Here is a 19,716-nt window from a genome sequence, read left to right as displayed (position 1 = left end):
GTCATTTCAACATTTATTGATTTTCTCATTATTTTGTTTTCAATTTTTGGGGAATTGCTTGTATGGAATCTCAAATCGTTCCCTTGACGATATGTGTTCAGAGTTTTTTCTTCCTACCTTTGAATTTCAGTTAAAAAAAACAAGCATTTCTTTCATAAAAGAACTGAACATCAAGATAAGGAGCTCAGCAAGAGAAAATTAACATTGGAAGCGTATTCAGGAAGTCAGGAATGATTAAGCAGAAAATGTGTCGACATTTCTAATTTCAATAATAACATTTCATATTTTTCACAGGCAATCCCAGTGGATACATTTTGGAGGGAATCTAATCTACTTGGTATGATTTCAATACCGCTTCCATTTCTCTGCAATTACTTCAAACACTTTGTAGTTCTCAGAGTCAAGATCAAGAGCTATACGTAGGTGTTCAAAACCAACCGGGAAAACATACCTATGCTTCCACAAGGAAAGTGACAACAACATTATACACAGAAATACATTTGAATGAGGCTCATTAGCATGCTCTGGAATCAAAAGATATACAGATATGCTGTTTAGGTTTATTACATGATGTTAGAGGGGTATGAGGCAACTGCAGGTGCTGTTCCTACTTTACCTGAGGTAACGCTTCAGCTTATTGAAGAGGAAGCTGGTGTAAGAGCAAGGCAATACCCCCCCCCCCCCCACACACACACACACGAACCCCCCCAGACACCACCAGAATGAGAGCTTTAGCTTTACTTTAGTCTGAGAGACATTATTTCCACTCAGCTGTCTCTCTGCTCTTTGTTTCAGTCTTTGGTATGCAGAGGCGGTGGTGGGAAAATGTGTCATTTTACACTCTGCAGGAGACGAGGAGGAAGGGTGTCACTCACTGTGGACTAATTAAAATCCTCAATTAGAATATTGAACAGAACGAGGGGAGTATTTCAAACTTCACTTGCTTTCCTCTCCTCTCTCCATGCATGGTTCATTTAGAGCGAAAGAGATATTATTGGCAAACATTCAAACACCTCCTCATTCCTTAACACCTTCTAATTCAGTTGAACTCAGTCAATATTCCACAACATTATATGATATCAAATGGGAATTCACAGTTATCTTTTAATTGCTTCTGACTGTAAAAGGTAATTGATATGTGGTGGGATTCCTTGTTTGATTTATTCTAACACGCCGTGTCTCTTCCCTTCCTGTTAACCAAGCCCTTCCTGTTAACCAAGCCCTTCCTGTTAACCAAGCCCTTCCCCTTCCTGTTAACCAAGCCCTTCCCCTTCCTGTTAACCAAGCCCTTCCTGTTAACCAAGCCCTTCCTGTTAACCAAGCCCTTCCTGTTAACCAAGCCCTTCCCCTTCCTGTTAACCAAGCCCTTCCTGTTAACCAAGCCCTTCCTGTTAACCAAGCCCTTCCTGTCAACCAAGCCCTTCCTGTTAACCAAGCCCTTCCCCTTCCTGTTAACCAAGCCCTTCCTGTCAACCAAGCCCTTCCTGTTAACCAAGCCCTTCCTGTTAACCAAGCCCTTCCTTGGGAGTGCAGTTTGTCATATGACCGTGTACCAGAGAACCAGACTTTAAGCGCGCATTCATGGAACATAATTCCCTTTTTTTATGCACTTTTCTCTCCATGCGTATTCTGACCTTGAATTTAAGCATGAGAATAGCACGCTATTCATTCGCTATTTGTTTGTGTGCAAGATGAAAGAAATGAAGGTGTAGCGGAGGTGTGTCTACAGATACACCGTATTCTGACCTTGACATAATTCCCTCACAATTCCACCACCCTTATGCACCACGAAACAATGAATGTGGTCGAGCAACTTGTCAGTTCCAAGTGTAAAAACATCTACTTTCTTTGTTCAGATAGAAATAACACCATTCCCCACGTACTGTCATGTACTAATTGATAAGACCTTTTGATAACACTTATTGATAAGACCTATTGATAAGACCTATTGATAACTCTTATTGAAAAGACCTATTGATAAGACCTATTGATAACTCCTATTGAAAAGACCTATTGATAAGACCTATTGATAAGAGCTTTTGATAACTCTTATTGAAAATACCTATTGATAAGACCTTTTGATAACTCTTATTGAAAATACCTATTGATAAGACCTATTGATAAGACCTTTTGATAACTCTTATTGAAAATACCTATTGATAAGACCTATTGATAAGACCAATTGATAAGACCTATTGATAAGACCTATTGATAAGACCTATTGATAAGACCTATTGCCGTTTGGGGTCTTAGGCTGGGTTTCTGTACGGCACTTTGTGACATCGGCTGATGTAAGAAGGGCTTTATAAATACATTTGATTGATGGGAATTTGATTGATAAGAGCTAGGTCATTTTTAAAAATGAAAAAAATCATTTATTTTATTTCACCTTTATTTAACCTCTTAAGTCGACCCTCTACTTTTTTGAACATTCTGTTAAAAATCGCGCAACATTTCAGCGCCCTGCTACTCATGCCAGGAATATAGTATATGCATTTGCTTAGTCTGTGTGGATAGAAAACACTCAGACGTTTATAAAACTGGTTAAATCACTGCTGTGGCTTTACCAGAACGGCATTTACATCGAAAAGCACAGGAAAAACTGATCACTGAAAATGGGAAAATATATCCATGCGCTACTTGAACCCATTGATAAAGGTGAACCACAATTAATTGACTGAGGTTGCAGTACCTACAAGCTTCCACACGGTGTCTAGAGTCTTGTCATTTTCCTTCGAGTTTTTTCTTGGTCAAACACATGCAGGGCACCGTATCTCCTTAGGTCTAGGACCGGATATTTTCGTTGAGTTTCTAGCCGGACATTTTTCCAGACGGACAGCTAATGATCTTTACATCGCCTCCTGATGAATTTGATCGCTTATTAACGTTTACTAATACCTAAAGTTGCATTACAAACGTATTTCGAAGTGTTTTGTGAAAGTTTATCGTCGACTTTTTGAATTTAAAAAAATGACGTTACGTTTTGAAACAATGTTTTTTTCGTTTATCACACAGTCTACATATAACGATATCTAGGCTTTATATGGACCGATTTAATCGAAATAAAGACCCAAATAGTGTTTATGGGACATCTAGGAGTGCCAACAAAGAAGATGGTGAAAGGTAATGAATGTTTTCTATTTTATTGTGCGGTTTGTGTAACGCCGAAATGCTAATTATTTTGTTTACGTCCCCTGTGGGTCTTTTGGGGTGTTACATGCTATCAGATAATAGCTTCTCATGCTTTCGCCGAAAAGCATTTTAAAAATCTGACTTGTTGCCTGGATTCACAACGAGTGTAGCTTTAATTCGATACCCTGCATGTGTATTTTAATGAACTTTTGAGTTTTAACTAATACTATTAGCATTTAGCGTAGCACATTTGCATTTCCAGAGCTCTAGTTGGGACGCAAGCGTCCCGAGTAGAAGCAACAGGTTTATTTAACCAGGTAGGCCAGTTGAGAACAAGTTCTCATTTACAACTGTGACCTGGCCAAGATAAAGCAAAGCAGTGCGACACAAACAACAACACAGAGTCACACATAAACAAACATACAATCAATAACACAAAATAAAAGAAATAGAAAAATCTATGTACAGTGTGTGCAAATGTAGAAGAGTAGGGAGATAGGCAATAAACAGGCCCTAGGGGAGAAAATAATTACAATTTAGCATTCATACTGGAGAGATAGATGTGCAGATGATGATGTGCAAGTAGAGATACTGGGGTGCAAAAGACCAAGAGGGTAAGTAATAATATGGGGATGAGGTAGTCGGGTGGGCTATTTACAGATTGGCTGTGTACAGGTACAGTGATCGGTAAGCTGCTCTGACAGCTGATGCTTAAAGTTAGAGAGGGAGATATAAGACTCCAGCTTCAGAGATTTTTGCAATTCGTTCCAGTCATTGGCAGCAGAGACCTGGAAGAAAAGGTAGCCAAAGGAGGTGTTGGCTTTGGTGTATATAGTGAAATATATCTGCTGGAGTGCGTGCTATGGGTGGGTGTTGCTATGGTGACCAGTGAGCTGAGATAAGGTGGGGCTTTACCTAGCAAAGACTTATAGATGACCTGGAACCAGTGGGTTTGGCGATGGATATGCAGTGAATGAATAAGCCTTTTGTTTGAATAAGGGGATTTTAAATATACATTGTTTTAGTTCTATTTCACCTTATGATCACTGGAGACAAATGTGAAACCAGTCATATGGCAGCAAACTGAGACATAGCTACCGAGTTGATTTAGGATTTCTAGAGTGTTTTAATTATATGCCTGGACTGTTCACTGTGTTTTTTACAACTTGTATCATGTTAAATATGAATGACTATCGTTGGCACCTTCAGGTAAACTCACATTCATTTACAACTGTCCCTTTAGTGTTTGTTTCCTTACATTTTGCTAGAGGATTGCTAGCAATAGCAGAGCATATTAGGCTAACGTATCACAAGTTGTGCAGTAATTTAGGACGTAGCCTATTTGAATCAATTCTGGAACTCAGAGCACACGTAGCGGGTTAAACCCGGACCCTGGTGCACGGTTCACCACGACTGGACCGCTATCGTCACGGTTCTATGATCAGTGAGGATTATTACAGTAGATTTATAGGACTACTGTTCCACCCCTATTCTACACTTTTCTACCCTTTCAATATGTCATGAATTGAATATGGAAACTTTAAGAATGAATCAAACCACTGTATTTTTGATTCACCAATATATGTTGTGCGTAAAGGCTCGCCAAACTTTTATGAAATTATTCATAAATACTTTCTTAACCCTAAACAATATGCAAGATCAGAGTATTTTAAAATCAACCAATTGGTGAACAGGACACGAATATGCATGTATTTACAATATATGGTTTTCTTTCATTGATTCCTAATATTCTGAACCGTTCTCTCCATCTATTCTAGTGAGGCTGTCGAGAAAATTATAATATAAGGTACACCAACTTTAAAGGAATGGCTTTACATAAATGTACTGAAACCCCTATTAAACGAAAACTCCACAGGAAAATCTGGATGGTCAGCAAGTGGGAGTTTTTTCAGCAGTTGAATTAAATGTATTCAGCTAGGAAGCCATGCCTGCAAAGCCTGTTAACACCTGCATGAAGTCTGATTATCAGCTACTGAGGAGCACGTAGGAAAGCCGTACATTTCCTAAGTCTGAATTGGGCCCATGGCTCCTAAGGATGCTGATGGTGATGGTGGTTCTTACGTGGCTGACGTAGATAGCTGTATCCTCTTCATCGTCAGTCCGATAGCAAAGCGTCAGACCCAACTTCTCCTGACTGTTGAGCCGACAGAGCTCTACCTGCTGTAGAGACAGAACAGAGACAGAATTCACAATGGAGAGGAGGAGAAGAGGAGAGCAGAGAAGGAGGAGGGGAGGAGGAGAGCAGAGAAGAAGGAGAGGAGGAGGAGAGAAGGAGGAGAGGAGGATGAGAGAAGGAGGAGAGAAGAGAGAGAGGAGAGGAGAGGAGAGGAGAGGAGAGGAGAGGAGAGGAGAGGAGAGGAGAGGAGAGGAGAGGAGGTGAGAGGAGAGGAGGAGAGTCCAACAGAGATGTGTTACCGGCACAGACTTCATAATGACCTTGTTCTTTTCAAGTTCAAGAGCTGGGCCCATATTCCAAAAACGTCTCAGCATAGGAGTGCTGATCTAGGATCAGTTTAGGCTTTCAGTTTATAATGAATGGGCAGGGGGGATCTGATCCTAGATGAATGGGCAGGGGGGATCTGATCCTAGATGAATGGGCAGGGGGGATCTGATCCTAGATGAATGGGCAGGGGGGATCTGATCCTAGATGAATGGGCAGGGGAGATCTGATCCTAGATCAGCCCTCTCTGAAATGCTTTATGAGTACTCTGAGCTTACTCTCTGAGAATTGTCACTGAGCTTGTTGCCAAGAACATACGGTACTGACTTCATTCATCATGTAGGAAGTAGGTTAGTGACACAGAAGGGTGAATTATCCTTTTCAAAAGTGAAATAATAAGTATGAGATAATTATACAGAAGCACTCAAAATCGGACGCTTCCAACATTAAGGCCCTCTGGTCATTTTTACTGAGGATATTCAGCTTGGAGCCAGTGTTGATCCCCGTTGCTGAGTAGGCTGTGGTTACCACAGTGATGAAATATTCACCATTCACTCTAGTGGGGCTCAGACTCCAGTCCCTTCAAGCCTTGTTCCAGTTGTTCATGAAAGGGGAATGTCCCCCTGGCCTTGCCATGGCATATAGCCATTACTATATTAACAACATGATGTTTTCATCATAAACATCACGATTATCCAAACCACAAGCTAGAACTCGGGCATTTTGATTTCACTGTTAGTATCGGGAAGTGTATTGTCTGCTCATAGCGAACTACAAAGTCCAGCATTCATAGTGAATGCTGATACCGCCTGCTAGGTAGAGGGGACGTGCCCACAAACTTGAATAATGCCATTCTTTACCTCGAATGACCAACACAGAGTAATCTCAGAAGATTTCTTTGTAAACTTTTGTTTTTCACTATTGTTTGTTATCATGCCCATGTGGCGTTCTGTGCTGTGCTCATTACAACAAACTCAAACATGTGTTACCTTCACTGTTCTACCAACCAGATATTCACCCTGATTCTCCTAGTGGCTTGCGGCTATCAAGAATGATGCGGTGACCAAAGATTACCAGAGGGATTATCAGACTGGACTGTTAGGGAATCCATTTCGACGCCAGCTGAGACGTGATGAGATACCATTGATTTTTTCCCTTCACAGCAAAACGGAAGATTCTCAATTAGAAGTAAAAATAGAATTGTTGATATAGTATCTTTAAAAAGAAACTTATTGGAGGAGGGACAGGAGCCAGACCATGAAGCACCACTCAACACAAGTTGTAGTCTTTATGAGACTGGAAACAATGCTTGTATATTTAGCAATAAATCGGACGATATGAACATCGCTGAAAGACGTCCACTGGCCCTGTCCAACAAGGACAACCACATCTACATCCACAAACACATATAGTGTGATCAGTTTAACATAGAGCCTTATAGTGTGATCAGTGTAACATAGAGCCTTCATGAAAAACCATAAAGTAGGATTACATTCATTTTCAGATTTCGCCCCCCACCATCAATACACCGGAAGCTGTCATAAGGTGTATCATTCAGAGTGTGACCTGCCTTCCTCCTGGGCAGTTACAGTGGGGCAAAAAAGTATTTAGTCAGCCACCAATTGTGCAAGTTCTCCCACTTAAAAAGATGAGAGAGGCCTGTATAATTTTCATCATAGGTACACTTCAACTTTGACAGACAAAATGAGAAAAAAAATCCAGAAAATCACAAATGAATTTATTTGCAAATTATGGTGGAAAATAAGTATTTGGTCTCCTACAAACAAGCAAGATTTCTGGCTCTCACAGACCTGTAACTTCTCCTTTAAGAGGCTCCTCTGTCCTCCACTCGTTACCTGTATTAATAGCACCTGTTTGAACTTGTTATCAGTATAAAAGACACCTGTCCACAACCTCAAACAGTCACACTCCAAACTCCACTATGGCCAAGACCAAAGAGCTGTCAAAGGACACCAGAAACAAAATTGTAGACCTGCACCAGGCTGGGAAGACTGAATCTGCAATAGGTAAGCAGCTTGGTTTGAAGAAATCAACTGTGGGAGCAATTATTAGGAAATGGAAGACATACAAGACCACTAATAATCTCCCTCGATCTGGGGCTCCACGCAAGATCTCACCCCGTGGGGTCAAAATGATCACAAGAACGGTGAGCAAAAATCCCAGAACCACACGGGGGGACCTAGTGAATGACCTGCAGAGAGCTGGAACCAAAGTAACAAAGCCTACCATCAGTAACACACTACGCTGCCAGGGACTCAAATCCTGCAGTGCCAGACGTGTCCCCCTGCTTAAGCCAATACATGTCCAGGCCCGTCTGAAGTTTGCTAGAGACCATTTGGATGATCCAGAAGAAGATTGGGAAAATGTCATATGGTCAGATGAAACTAAAACAGAACTTTTTGGTAAAAACTCAACTCGTCGTGTTTGGAGGACTGTGAAGCAAGGGGGTGGAAACATCATGCTTTGGGGCTGTTTTTCTGCAAAGGGACCAGGACGACTGATCCGTGTAAAGGAAAGAATGAATGGGGCCATGTATCGTGAGATTTTGAGTGAAAACCTCCTTCCATCAGCAAGGGCATTGAAGATGAAACGTGGTTGGGTCTTTCAGCATGACAATGATCCCAAACACACTGCCCGGGCAACGAAGGAGTGGCTTCGTAAGAAGCATTTCAAGGTCCTGGAGTGGCCTAGCCAGTCTCCAGATCTCAACCCCATAGAAAATCTTTGGAGGGAGTTGAAAGTCCGTATTGCCCAGCAACAGCCCCAAAACATCACTGCTCTACAGCAGATCTGCATGGAGGAATGGGCCAAAATACCAGCAACAGTGTGTGAAAACCTTGTGAAGACTTACAGAAAACGTTTGACCTCTGTCATTGCCAACAAAGGGTATATAACAAAGTATTGAGATAAACTTTTGTTATTAACCAAATACTTATTTTCCACCATAATTTACAAATAAATTAATTAAAAATCCTACAATGTGATTTTATGGAATTTCTTTTCTCATTTTGTCTGTCATAGTTGAAGTGTACCTATGATGAAAATGACAGGCCTCTCTCATCTTTTTAAGTGGGAGAACTTGCACAATTGGTGGCTGACTAAATACGTTTTTGCCGCACTGCATGTGTGAAACACATATCACTGTCCTAGAAATGCCTCAGACATGATGAAAACAAGCCCAGATTCCCCCAGGGAGAAATCTCCCTTTAACTGTCCCTTTAACTGTCATATACTTTGGTGCCTCAACTAACATGTTGATCAACAGCTCATAGGGAGTAACACACAGTTCTCCAGTAAGTCTCTGCAAAGGGTGATATAATATGTGTGTGTGTGTGTGTGTGTGTTTGTGTAACGGATCTTGTCCTCCTCTTCTGAGGAGGACGTAGCGAGAAGGATCGGAGGACCAAAACCCAGCGTGGTAAGTGTTCATGATTAAATATTTAATGAATCACACTGAACACTGAAAATACAAAAACAATCAAGTGAACGAACGAAAAGCGAAACAGTCCTGTCTGGCGACATACACAAAGACAGAAAATAAACACCCACGAAACCCAGGCGGAAAAAGGCTACCTAAGTATGATTCTCAATCAGAGACAATTTTTTTTAAATTTACCTTTATTTAACTAGGCAAGTCAGAACAAATTCCTATTTACAATGATGGCCTAGGAACAGTGGGTTAACTGGTCTAGGAACAGTGGGTTAACTGGTCTAGGAACAGTGGATTAACTGGTCTAGGAACAGTGGATTAACTGGTCTAGGAACAGTGGGTTAACTGCCTGTTCAGGGGCAGAACGACAGATTTGTACCTTGTCAGCTCATGGGTTTGAACTTGCAGCCTTTCAGTTACTAGTCCAACGCTCTAACCAATAGGCTACCCTGCCACCCCAACTAACTACACCTGCCTCTGATTGAGAACCATACACAAGAACCAACATAGACTGCCCACCCCAACTCACGCCCTGACCATACTAAAACAAAGGAACTAAGATCAGAACGTGACTGTGTGTGTGTTTAAATGTAAACCAACTGTATCACTCAAACAAATTCAATAAGTAACCCAATATCACCATGACATGCTGTGACATTGGTACTAAAGCTGCATCATTCCACACCAGTTAAGACTGCAATTGATGTTGACTTATTGTCTGATAAATGACATTCCACCTCCTGTGGTCTTTGCTTATTCTTGTTGTGTGGTTCCTAATCTCTCCTCACCATGGTAACACATGTCCACTGCCCAGAGGGTGGTCTGTACATCAATAGCACTAAAACCTCATATCAAATAAAACACAGACGAGTGTCCCACTGGGTATGTCTTTGATGGTCTGATGGCACTGATGGCATTTACTACACAGCGTGTTCCCTTAATGTTGCAGGTGTATTAACCCCTGTCACTGCTGTGTTGGGAAGAAACAGAAAGATATCATTTTACAGTTTGACATTTTGCTCTGCAAAAGTTATTTTACGTGTGGAGTTACAGTTGGATGGCAGGGGGTCAAAAGAAGGGATACCCTAATTAAAGGGATAGGCTAATTAAAGGGATAGCCTAATTAAAGGGATACCCTCATTAAAGGGATAGGCTAATTAAAGGGATAGGCTAATTAAAGGGATAGCCTAATTAAAGGGATAGCCTAATTAAAGGGATACCCTTCATTAAAGGGATACCCTCATTAAAGGGATACCCTAATTAAAGGGATAGGCTAATTAAAGGGATACCCTAATTAAAGGGATACCCTCATTAAAGGGATACCCTCATTAAAGGGATAGGCTAATTAAAGGGATACCCTAATTAAAGGGATAGGCTAATTAAAGGGATAGCCTAATTAAAGGGATACCCTCATTAAAGAGATACCCTAATTAAAGGGATACCCTCATTAAAGCGATACCCTAATTAAAGGGATACCCTCGTTAAAGGGATAGCCTAATTAAAGGGATACCCTCATTAAAGGGATACCCTAATTAAAGGGATACCCTCATTAAAGGGATAGCCTAATTAAAGGGACAGGCTAATTAAAGGGATAGGCTAATTAAAGGGATAGCCTAATTAAAGGGATACCCTCATTAAAGAGATACCCTAAATAAAGGGATACCCTCATTAAAGGGATAGGCTAATTAAAGGGATACCCTCATTAAAGGGATAGCCTAATTAAAGGGACAGGCTAATTAAAGGGATAGGCTAATTAAAGGGATAGACTAATTAAAGGGATACTCTCATTAAAGAGATACCCTAATTAAAGGGATACCCTCATTAAAGGGATAGACTAATTAAAGGGATACCCTAATTAAAGGGATAGGCTAATTAAAGGGATAGCCTAATTAAAGGGATACCCTCATTAAAGGGATAGGCTAATTAAAGGGATAGGCTAATTAAAGGGATAGCCTAATTAAAGGGATAGGCTAATTAAAGGGATACCCTAATTAAAGGGATACCCTCATTAAAGGGATAGGCTAATTAAAGGGATACCCTCATTAAAGCGATACCCTAATTAAAGGGATACCCTCATTAAAGGGATAGCCTAATTAAAGGGACAGGCTAATTAAAGGGATAGGCTAATTAAAGGGATAGACTAATTAAAGGGATACTCTCATTAAAGAGATACCCTAATTAAAGGGATACCCTCATTAAAGGGATAGACTAATTAAAGGGATACCCTAATTAAAGGGATAGGCTAATTAAAGGGATAGCCTAATTAAAGGGATACCCTCATTAAAGGGATAGGCTAATTAAAGGGATAGGCTAATTTAAGGGATAGCCTAATTAAAGGGATAGCCTAATTAAAGGGATACCCTTCATTAAAGGGATACCCTCATTAAAGGGATACCCTAATTAAAGGGATAGGCTAATTAAAGGGATACCCTAATTAAAGGGATACCCTCATTAAAGGGATAGGCTAATTAAAGGGATACCCTCATTAAAGCGATACCCTAATTAAAGGGATACCCTCATTAAAGGGATATGCTAATTAAAGGGATAGGCTAATTAAAGGGATAGCCTAATTAAAGGGATACCCTCATTAAAGAGATACCCTAATTAAAGGGATACCCTCATTAAAGGGATAGGCTAATTAAAGGGATACCCTCATTAAAGGATACCCTAATTAAAGGGATAGCCTAATTAAAGGGATACCCTCATTAAAGCGATACCCTCATTAAAGGGATAGCCTAATTAAAGGGATACCCTCATTAAAGGGATAGGCTAATTAAAGGGATACCCTAATTAAAGGGATACCCTCATTAAAGGGATACCCTAATTAAAGGGATACCCTCATTAAAGGGATACCCTCATTAAAAGGATAGCCTAATTAAAGGGATACCCTCATTAAAAGGATACCCTCATTAAAGGGATACCCTCATTAAAGGGATAGCCTAATTAAAGGGATACCCTCATTAAAGGGATATGCTAATTAAAGGGATACCCTAATTAAAGGGATAGCCTAATTAAAGGGATACCCTCATTAAAGAGATACCCTAATTAAAGGGATACCCTCATTAAATGGATAGGCTAATTAAAGGGATACCCTCATTAAAGGGATACCCTAATTAAAGGGATAGCCTAATTAAAGGGATACCCTCATTAAAGCGATACCCTCATTAAAGGGATACCCTCATTAAAGGGATACCCTAATTAAAGGGATACCCTCATTAAAGGGATAGCCTAATTAAAGGGATACCCTCATTAAAGGGATACCCTCATTAAAGTGATACCCTCATTAAAGGGATACCCTCATTAAAGGGATACCCTCATTAAAGGGATAGCCTAATTAAAGGGATACCCTCATTAAAGGGATATTGGCAATTGGGAAATTAATTTCTTTGACATCTAGCCACAACAAACAGAGGAGGGGGGGCACTTTTGACTAGGTCTCAGCTGTTACTGGCGAGTAGACTCCACACTTCCACACAGTTTAGAACGGTCGAGAAAAGTGGTTGACACGAACGCACCATCACTGTTGATTAACTACCATGTACTGAGAGATCAGAGAACACTAGCTCACTACTGTCAGAGGGCATTACTAGAGAGAACAATCCCACTGAGTAGTACAGGACACAACCTGAGAGATCAGAGAACACTAGCTCACTACTGTCAGAGGGCATTACTAGAGAGAACAATCCCACTGAGTAGTACAGGACACAACCTGAGAGATCAGAGAACACTAACTCACTACTGTCAGAGGGCATTACTAGAGAGAACAATCCCACTGAGTAGTACAGGACACAACCTGAGAGATCAGAGATCACTAGCTCACTACTGTCAGAGGGCATTACTAGAGAGAACAATCCCACTGAGTAGTACAGGACACAACCTGAGAGATCAGAGATCACTAGCTCACTACTGTCAGAGGGCATTACTAGAGAGAACAATCCCACTGAGTAGTACAGGACACAACCTGAGAGATCAGAGAACACTAACTCACTACTGTCAGAGGGCATTACTAGAGAGAACAATCCCACTGAGTAGTACAGGACACAACCTGAGAGATCAGAGAACACTAGCTCACTACTGTCAGAGGGCATTACTAGAGAGAACAATCCCACTGAGTAGTACAGGACACAACCTGAGAGATCAGAGAACACTAGCTCACTACTGTCAGAGGACATTACTAGAGAGAACAATCCCACTGAGTAGTACAGGACACAACCTGAGAGATCAGAGAACACTAGCTCACTACTGTCAGAGGGCATTACTAGAGAGAACAATCCCACTGAGTAGTACAGGACACAACCTTATACTCTGGAGACGGTTGAGCTTAGATTAGAGACTCCCTCCTAGAGTGACAACTCACAGTGTGTCGTGCAGACAGTACATTAACTCGTATAGGGCTACAGGACACAACCTTATACTCGTCAGCACGGGACCTAGTAATAATCTGTGGATGTACTGAGGTTAGAGAGACCACGCTAGTCTTGATTAGAAGATCATCTGTGTGGGACCTAGTAATAATCTGTGGATGTACTGAGGTTAGAGAGACCACGCTAGTCTTGATTAGAAGATCATCTGTGTGGGACCTAGTAATAATCTGTGGATGTACTGAGGTTAGAGAGACCACGCTAGTCTTGATTAGAAGATCATCTGTGTGGGACCTAGTAATAATCTGTGGATGTACTGAGGTTAGAGAGACCACGCTAGTCTTGATTAGAAGATCATCTGTGTGGGACCTAGTAATAATCTGTGGATGTACTGAGGTTAGAGAGACCACGCTAGTCTTGATTAGAAGATCATCTGTGTGGGACCTAGTAATAATCTGTGGATGTACTGAGGTTAGAGAGACCACGCTAGTCTTGATTAGAAGATCATCTGTGTGGGACCTAGTAATAATCTGTGGATGTACTGAGGTTAGAGAGACCACGCTAGTCTTGATTAGAAGATCATCTGTGTGGGACCTAGTAATAATCTGTGGATGTACTGAGGTTAGAGAGACCACGCTAGTCTTGATTAGAAGATCATCTGTGTGGGACCTAGTAATAATCTGTGGATGTACTGAGGTTAGAGAGACCACGCTAGTCTTGATTAGAAGATCATCTGTGTGGGACCTAGTAATAATCTGTGGATGTACTGAGGTTAGAGAGACCACGCTAGTCTTGATTAGAAGATCATCTGTGTCTGTGTGTTGTTTTTATAGCGGGCCACTGGGAAGAAAAACCTCCCACAGCTGCCCTGTAGCTGTCCTTAAGTTACACGGCAGTAGTGTGAAGCCAGGCTAAACACATCCTTCACAGCTAATGTCCCTGAGCTGCCGAGGCTACTGAGGAGCAAGGGCATTCAGGGTACAGTTAGATACACTTGACTGAACGAAGAGTAACTGAGGGCCAGACTGTGTGAGGGGAAGGAGTAGCCATAACAACAGTAATCAGGTCACGACCTGCCACTGACCCTGCCTCAGTTGGGCTGGCCAGACTGTATGAGGGGAAGGAGTAGCCATAACAACAGTAATCAGGTCACGACCTGACACTGACCCTGCCTCAGTTGGGCTGGCCAGACTGTGTGAGGGGAAGGAGTAGCCATAACAACAGTAATCAGGTCACGACCTGCCACTGACCCTGCCTCAGTTGGGCTGGCCAGACTGTGTGAGGGGAAGGAGTAGCCATAACAACAGTAATCAGGTCACGACCTGACACTGACCCTGCCTCAGTTGGGCTGGCCAGACTGTGTGTGGGGAAGGAGTAGCCATAACAACAGTAATCAGGTCACGACCTGCCACTGACCCTGCCTCAGTTGGGCTGGCCAGACTGTGTGTGGGGAAGGAGCAGCCATAACAACAGTATTCAGGTCACGACCTGACACTGACCCTGCCTCAGTTGGGCTGGCCAGACTGTGTGAGGGGAAGGAGCAGCCATAACAACAGTATTCAGGTCACGACCTGACACTGACCCTGCCTCAGTTGGGCTGGCCAGACTGTGTGTGGGGAAGGAGTAGCCATAACAACAGTAATCAGGTCACGACCTGCCACTGACCCTGCCTCAGTTGGGCTGGCCAGACTGTGTGTGGGGAAGGAGTAGCCATAACAACAGTAATCAGGTCACGACCTGACACTGACCCTGCCTCAGTTGGGCTGGCCAGACTGTGTGTGGGGAAGGAGTAGCCATAACAACAGTAATCAGGTCACGACCTGACACTGACCCTGCCTCAGTTGGGCTGGCCAGACTGTGTGTGGGGAAGGAGTAGCCATAACAACAGTAATCAGGTCACGACCTGACACTGACCCTGCCTCAGTTGGGCTGGCCAGACTGTGTGTGGGGAAGGAGTAGCCATAACAACAGTAATCAGGTCACGACCTGCCACTGACCCTGCCTCAGTTGGGCTGGCCAGACTGTGTGTGGGGAAGGAGTAGCCATAACAACAGTAATCAGGTCACGACCTGACACTGACCCTGCCTCAGTTGGGCTGGCCAGACTGTGTGTGGGGAAGGAGTAGCCATAACAACAGTAATCAGGTCACGACCTGACACTGACCCTGCCTCAGTTGGGCTGGCCAGACTGTGTGTGGGGAAGGAGTAGCCATAACAACAGTAATCAGGTCACGACCTGACACTGACCCTGCCTCAGTTGGGCTGGCCAGACTGTGTGTGGGGAAGGAGTAGCCATAACAACAGTAATCAGGTCACGACCTGACACTGACCCTGCCTCAGTTGGGCTGGCCAGACTGTGTGTGGGGAAGGAGTAGCCATAACAACAGTAATCAGGTCACGACCTGACACTGACCCTGCCTCAGTTGGGCTGGCCAGACTGTGTGAGGGGAAGGAGTAGCCATAACAACAGTATTCAGGTCACGACCTGCCACTGACCCTGCCTCAGTTGGGCTGGCCAGACTGTGTGTGGGGAAGGAGTAGCCATAACAACAGTAATCAGGTCACGACCTGCCACTGACCCTGCCTCAGTTGGGCTGGCCAGACTGTGTGAGGGGAAGGAGTAGCCATAACAACAGTAATCAGGTCACGACCTGACACTGACCCTGCCTCAGTTGGGCTGGCCAGACTGTGTGTGTGCGTGTGTGTCCACCTGCCTGCGAGTGTGTGTGCACTTGTGTGTGTGACTGTGTGTGTGTCTGTGAGTGTGTGTGTGTCTGTGAGTGTGTGTGTCTGTGAGTGTGTGTGCACTTGTGTGTCTGTGAGTGTGTGCTCGAACTTCACGCTGTCTCTCATCCCTCTCTCACACAGAGAGACATCCATCCATTTAGTCAGAAGTGGCCGTTAAACCACAGCTGACAGCAGAGGAACACTAATGACCCAGAATCCTGTGCAGCGAACCACGGGCACCCATTATACGAGCAGCACCACTGCACAAACACACACACTACCACGTCACCCATCACCTCACGTCTCCCACGGTCACTGCCTCTCTGACACAAATTACAATCTCCACCCAGCCTCCCAGACAGGCTATTTTTCAACAGTCCAACTGTATCTGAAAAGTGTCATTGTTTATAGGGAAAACATACCAAATTGAGGTAATAAGATTCATACCGGTATTTTAATCTTTATCATTCCGATGACATAATGAGCGTGTTTGTAATTATCTTTGCAGTGAATAAGTAGGGGACACTATTTGACCAAGAGACAGATGACTTGTCAATATTACCACTGTGGGAGAATTGTCATCGCAGGAACTTGTGTGGCTCCATATTGATTTACCTCATACTCAAACTCCTCTGGCCTGTCCACTTCAGCTGGGGTGTTGGAGAGGTACTCTGGACACTCGTAGAATTCATGCTCCATGGTGTGGATGGAGTGACAGCTGAGGAGAGACAGAATGAGAGGAAGAGAGAGGGGGAAGAGGAGAAAGACAGATGTGTGAGTTTCAAGCTGGTTTCAACACCGTTCTCCCTGTGTTGTGCATATTGGTCGCTAACATAAAATCCCTTTTACAACCTCCAGGAAAGCAACTAATGACAGGGATCTATACACACATTGTTTCATTTTAAACATGGACACATTTTAACAAGACAAAAAACCCTTGTAAGTGACAGAAGCTGTGAAAAGAAGCTGTGAAAAGACAGCTTTGTCTCCTCTGTAATTGGTTGATTAACAGATGGTTACCTGGCACCTATACAGAGACATGTCAGCCCAGGTATAACCAGCCCACAGTAACATCACTGTTGTTTAGAATCACAACAGCATCCATTCTGCCTCCCCCTTATCAGCCGTATCACAGACCAGGGAACGGATGATTTGTAGTTTATAGGACATAATGTATTTCATTTCTGGCCCAGTAAAGACCTATAAATAGACTGAGAATGAACGTAGCGCTGTTTAACAGTCACTCCATTTGTTTTTAATCACCTTGTAAACTCTTAAAGGAAATGGATGCAGCAGTCTGGCTGCACTGCAGACACAATGATTACATGCCAGTTGGAGAGCATCCTAATGACATTAAAGGGATGTGATCAGCTGTACTGGGGGGGCAGTAATGCTGCTGTCCTCCATGATACAGTAGAGGCTCTGATCAACCACATCAGGTTGATGTAAACCATAATAAAGCATCTCCATCTTGAGGAGAACTATCCAAGGGGACACTCATACAAATGTCATACAAATGTATGCATTCACCACAGTAAGTCACTTTGGATAAAAGTGTCTACTAATGGCACCAATTATTACATTATCCACATGTTATTAATTCATATTCAAGGGTAACCCACGTTCTTTCTGAATAAAGGGTTTATCTATTAGAAAGTTCTGGTAGAAAATTCAGGCCAAACCCTTGAGTCACATACAGGACATGTATTACTCAGACAGAAGTCTACAACAATGGTTCTCAAATCCTGGCTCCCTGTATATTAACCCCTAGTGAGGTTATCTCTATGGCAACGAGGCACACCTCACCTGACAGCAGGAAGGGTTAGGGTTTAGGGTTAGAGTTAGATATCTCTAATCTTTCCAACAGCAGGAAGGGGAAGATAACAGGTTAGGGTTAGAGTTAGATATCTCTAATCTTTCCAACAGCAGGAAGGGGAAGATAACAGGTTAGGGTTAGAGTTAGATATCTCTAATCTTTCCAACAGCAGGAAGGGGAAGATAACAGGTTAGGGATAGAGTTAGATATCTCTAATCTTTCCAACAGCAGGAAGGGGAAGATAACAGGTTAGGGTTAGAGTTAGATATCTCTAATCTTTCCAACAGCAGGAAGGGGAAGATAACAGGTTAGGGTTAGAGTTAGATATCTCTAATCTTTCCAACAGCAGGAAGGGGCAGAGTTGAGGGTTTTATTTTTTACCTTTATTTAACTAGGCAAGTAACTTAAGAACAAATTCTTATTTTCAATGATGGCCTAGGAACAATGATGGCCCTGTTCAGGGGCAGAATGACAGATTTGCCCCTGTTAGCTCGGGGATTTGAACTTGCAACCTTCCGGTTACTAGTCCAACGCTCTAACCACTAGGCTACCCTGCCACCCTAGGGTTACGGTAAGTTTTAAGGCTAGGGTTAGGGTAAGGGATAAGGTTAATGTTAAGGTTAGGGTTACGTTAAGTTTTAAGGCTAGGGTTAGGGTAAGGGATAAGGTGGTAGGGTTAAGGTTAAGGATAGGGTTACGGTAAGTTTTAAGGCTAGGGTAAGGGATAAGGTTAATATTAAGGTTAGGGTTACGGTAAGTTTTAAGGCTAGGGTTAGGGTAAGGGATAAGGTTAATGTTAAGGTTAGGGTTAGGATTACATGCCCCTCACCTGTCTGACAGCAGAAAGGGGCAGATGTCGGGTACAGGTGGAGTAGCAGGCCTCAGCTTAGCCAGGGCCATGATGTGTTCAAAAGTGATGTCCGTCTGCGTGCACACGTCCACCACGTGAATTTCCTGTAATGTTTGGTGTGAGTGGGCGGGGTTGCCATGGCGACGGACGACCTGCACCACGATGGGGTCTCTTCTGATGACCTCCACCATCTCGTCATGGCTGGCCTTGGAGTAGTCCCTGCCATTCACCTGAACAGGGAAGAGATAGAAGTCTTAAACCTATGTACACAGTACAGGAATAACTAGGTGTCTATGTGGTGAGTCAGTATCACAAAAGCTAGACTCTTCCCACAGCCAAGTCCCTACCATTCCCAAGTCCCTAACATTCTCAAGTCCCTACCATTCCCAAATCCCTAACATTCTCAAGTTTCTACCATTCTCAAATCCCTAACATTCTCAAGTCCCTAACATTCCCAAATCCCTAACATTCTCAAGTCTCTACCATTCCCAAGTCTCTAACATTCCCAAGTCTCTACCATTCCCAAGTCTCTAACATTCTCAAGTCTATACCATTCCCAAGTCTCTACCATTCCCAAGTCTCTAACATTCTCAAGTCTCTACCATTCTCAAGTCTCTAACATTCTCAAGTCTCTACCATTCCCAAGTCTCTAACATTCCCAAGTTCGTACCATTCCAAAGTCCCTTCCATTCTGAAGTTCCTACCATTCCCAAGTCCCTTCCATTCCCAAGCCCCTGTCATTCCAAAGTCCCTTCCATTCTGAAGTTCCTACCATTCCAAAGTCCCTACCATTCCCAAGCCCCTGTCATTCCCAAGTCCCTACCTTTCAGAAGTTACTACCATTCCCTACCATTCCCAAGTCCCTCCCATTCCCAAGACCCTACCTTTCCGAAGTTTCTACCATTCCCAAGTCACTACC

General features: G+C 43.0%; 1 protein-coding gene across 1 annotated transcript in view; it reads right to left on the bottom strand.

Moving 5' to 3' along the window:
* The window catches only part of pdzrn4 (PDZ domain containing ring finger 4), a 96,571-nt gene that overhangs the window by 7,405 nt on the left and 69,450 nt on the right, over window positions 1–19,716 (bottom strand). Inside the window, 3 exon segments of the mRNA XM_065021188.1 lie at window positions 5,215–5,313; window positions 16,747–16,849; window positions 18,777–19,027. Coding sequence (XP_064877260.1) covers window positions 5,215–5,313; window positions 16,747–16,849; window positions 18,777–19,027 — 453 coding nt within the window.

The sequence above is a fragment of the Oncorhynchus nerka genome, linkage group LG8, assembly GCF_034236695.1.
Source record: "Oncorhynchus nerka isolate Pitt River linkage group LG8, Oner_Uvic_2.0, whole genome shotgun sequence".
In the NCBI taxonomy this organism is placed as follows: domain Eukaryota; kingdom Metazoa; phylum Chordata; class Actinopteri; order Salmoniformes; family Salmonidae; genus Oncorhynchus; species Oncorhynchus nerka.
The sequence above is the reverse complement of the archived record's forward strand: the minus strand, read 5'-3'. Positions and strand labels throughout refer to the sequence as shown.